The sequence below is a fragment of the Morone saxatilis genome, unplaced genomic scaffold, assembly GCF_004916995.1.
Source record: "Morone saxatilis isolate NCDOM2014 unplaced genomic scaffold, NCSU_SB_2.0 Contig9, whole genome shotgun sequence".
NCBI lineage: Eukaryota > Metazoa > Chordata > Actinopteri > Moronidae > Morone > Morone saxatilis.
This window is the reverse complement of record NW_023340268.1, coordinates 16,076,584-16,080,412: the sequence shown is the minus strand read 5'-3', so window position 1 is coordinate 16,080,412 and position 3,829 is coordinate 16,076,584. Positions and strand designations below refer to the sequence as shown.

The 3,829-nt window shown below is 43.6% G+C and overlaps 1 protein-coding gene across 1 annotated transcript in view; it reads left to right on the top strand.

The window, feature by feature from the left end:
- csmd2 (CUB and Sushi multiple domains 2) overlaps positions 1–3,829 on the top strand; it is a 208,064-nt gene that overhangs the window by 169,765 nt on the left and 34,470 nt on the right. Inside the window, 3 exon segments of the mRNA XM_035681968.1 lie at positions 1,096–1,241; positions 1,340–1,420; positions 2,104–2,217. Coding sequence (XP_035537861.1) covers positions 1,096–1,241; positions 1,340–1,420; positions 2,104–2,217 — 341 coding nt within the window.

The following is a 3,829-nucleotide window of genomic DNA, read 5'->3' as shown; positions in this document are numbered from 1 at the left end:
TAGGTGTATGTCTGAGTGTTGCGGGGTAAAGCTTCCTTTCATCACCTCCAGAAGGCATGGCTGGGCTTGCCATATGTGTGACCAAAGACAGGATTTTGCATACATGATAGTTGCCAGTCCCAGTTGATCCCCTCTCCCTGAGACAAGCTCCAAAGGTCCCAGCTCTCAGTGAGACCGGAGATCTGACTGCCAGCCAACCTGGCATCTTGACGACCACATGAAAAGTCCACATGGCGTGCAGTGACATCTATGTTTTACGTTTGGGCTGCTTTTAGAAATTTGTGTGAAGATTCAGATTTAGTCCGCTTAGAGTTGTCGCTAAGGCAATGTGGATTTAGTGAGCCAAACTGTCCACTTTCTATTGTATTGTTGCTCTTCTGTAAACGGCCCCCACTGTGTTGATCTTTCCCAGCAAGCTCATACAGAGCCAAGATGGGGACTATCATGTTCCCCAGTTTCCAGTTACCACCTCTGTGTATCTATCCACTGAACTACTGAGCCAAGGAAATGGGCCCCGTAATGGCGGCTTGGCCAGAGTGCTGTCAGGCAGCAGTCCCTAGCCAGCCGTTTCCAGAGCTGCTTGTAATCTCCCATGCCCAGTCTGACAGCCAAAGACAGATGGTTTTTAAGCTGAATGGTTGTGGCAGGAATCTGGGAGCTGGCTTAATCGGCCATGCCCACGCCAGGGGACTGCCAAGGCTGGGCCACAGCTTCCAGAGACACTCCCATTGGATGGCAGTTAGCAGAAACAGCGCAATCCAGACCTGTCATTCCACGCTTATCTGTAATTTTTACCTTATTTCAACATAATCACCCGGAGCAGCCCAGAGTAATTGCTTTGGGTATGATGAATTGAGCAGCTTGGTTATATTCTGCTGCTGGAAGCTGCTTGACAATAATCTGGCATGTGGCTTTGTTTTGTTTTCTCACAGATATGCGTCACAGAGCCTTGAGGTGCTTTTATGGTTGGAGACCGAGTGAGCATTTGAGCACAGGCTGCTGACAGAAAATCCCCACTGTTAATTTTCATTACTTTACCCCAGTGTATTGTTATATTTGAAGTAATAGTTGACTTATGACCTTTTTTCTCTTTAGGGATGGACCACAGGAGACAGCCAGGAAACTGGGAGTGTTCACTGATGGGGAGCCCAATGACCCGCCCAGTAGTACATCCAATCAGGTGCTGATACGTTTCCGTAGTAACACAGAGAAGGGTGGACTGTTTCGTATTAGCTATCAAGGTATGTAAATTACTCTTCTTACTTGATCCTTATTTCTACCAAATATTTCACACGTTCTGTGTTTGACTCCTTTCTTTTCTTTGATCCTCTCGATAAAGCATACAGACTGCAGTTCTGCCTGCCACCCCCCATCATTCCTAATGCAGAGATCCTAATGGCAAGCAAAGAGTTTAAAATTGGTAGGTGGGAAATGCTGTCACAAACAGGCACATCCATACACATACAGACACAAACAAACACCGTTATCTAGGCATTGCTGAATGTTTGTATTAGACGTTAGTGAAATCCTGAATTGTGGCATTCATAAAGAGTTACCTCCACTGTCAGTTCACCCTCTGGCTTTAGCATTCTACATTTCCCCAGGTTTACGGAGTCTGATATTGACTACACATCCCATAAGGCAATGGTGCGGAATGCAGGCTCACCTCAAACTACATAAAGGAGTTTGAGGCAACAGTATAAATGAACAATTATGACAAAATTGTCAGAAAGCCACAGGGATTCGAGGCAGGTGCTCTCTTTCTCCACTGTAGAAGACAATGGAGATTATTTCTCCTTATCTGTTTATTTGCATACCTCCTTGACTTGTTATTATTCAGATACACAAAGGCAGCAACACTGACATAGTGTTTCATCTGTAGGATGCCCAGTGGGTATTCATTACAATACTTCATTCCACTGTTAACTTTTTCACCACTGTGTGTTCCACTAAGAAATGGATGATGATAACTCAATCATTGCTAAGAAGCACTGATTAGTGTGTATGAACATTTTGGATTGTACCAATGATATGGATTGTTTCCGCCATGTCTGATCTGTCTTTGACTGTACCTCTCCCTCCTCCATCTCTGTCTTTGTTCAGGTGATATAGTGCGCTACCGATGCCTTGCAGGCTACCAGTTAAGTGGAAACAGCATCCTGACCTGCCGGTTGGGGACACACTTAGAGTTCGAGGGGCCTCCTCCCTCATGTGATGGTGAGTGCATGCTTGGAAACTTTAAATCTCTATGGCTAGAACATCTGTCTTGGAAATACATTTCAGCTGATCAAATAGCAAACACAGATGACACAGTGATACTATAGACTTTTCACAGACTGGAAATATAGTGCATCAGCAGAGAAACAATAGGCGAGGCTGTCAAATGCTACTAAAAGATGTTAAAGTCCTGTACATCCGTGCAGAAAGATTAGCTACTTCTTTTCTAAAGTACTTATTCTTTACTAAATAAATCACAACACAGGTGACACATTCCTCTGCCAAAGGGTTTCTCTGTGACTTTATTTTTAGCAGGGTTATATGTAGCCAATATCATTTTGCTCTAATCATAGACTCATGCACTAGTTCAAGTTTTGACTTATTTCTGGATCCCATGGGTGCTCTTTTTGCCTGTAGTCACAGAGCAGCAGCCACATATCAGCTTGGTAGCACTTTCCATCTCTGTGGATGATACTTGGCTCCCATGAGACTGAGGGTGGCTGCTGTAGTGCTCTCGACATACCGAGATATTGTCCTCCCAGAGGAATCAATGAGTGCAGTGTTCCCAACACACCGCATTATCATAATACTGTATGTTGTGTGCGATACATTTCCTCTGGGCAAGAGACTGGGTGCACAGAGGGGTTCCTCTGTTTCTCTTAGCTTTAAAATATCATAAAAGCATTTATCTTTCATTCTCTTTTTAAAAATATCTTGATTCTCCTCTTCTCTGTCTTGCTTTGTCAACGTGTGTATTAGTCTGTTTGAGGGTTTTGTCGTGGATGTGGGATAAATTTGATGAATGCAATTAATTTTGCGTTTTTAATAAGAAAAAAACAAATGCTCTCAGCATGAGGTTAAAAAGAAGGGAGATAAAAGAGTTTGGCAGAAAAAAGAGGGCGATGAAAGGGGAAGAGTAGCTATGTATAGCCTAATAATGAAGACATGGAACAAAGTACCCAGGACACCCAGTGAGAGGCAGAACAGAGGAGACTCAAGTGTCAAGATTCAAGTGAGGAAATAAAAGGAAATCCGGAAATCCTTTGTGTTTATTTTCCCCTCAATTAAGTCCTGGCTTTTGCCTTCTGTACCCTTCACTGTACCTATAGCCATCTGCAGCTAAGACGTGCAAGTGAAACCATCCATTGACATTGCCTTGTATTTGAATTTTGAAAATCACATGCTTTGCGCACAGCTTTTCCTTACTAAGCTAAACAAATTTGTGTTCAAAATTTAAGTGACAGTCAGTGACAGTTGAATGCATTTACTTGCAGTATCTCAGATGTGAACCTGTACTCATTGTGTGGCTCGTTAATTGCTCCCCGTATGCTGAGAGACACATTATACTGGGGACAAACTGGGTTCCATCATACCCTTCCTGTAAACTGCCACTTAACCTGCATAGTCACAGACCAGGGAGATGGAGAGGAGAGCCACAGATTAGAGAAGCTGAAGGAGGCAAGAGTGGAGTGTGAGGAAGTTGAGAGTAGAGAAGGAAAGTAAGACAACAAACTGATGCTAGTGTGAAGGAAGAGGAGAAGGCTGGATGGAGGGTGTTGCAGAATGGGAAGAGAACAGTCTGAGATCATTCTGAATGAGCACGATTCTTGAG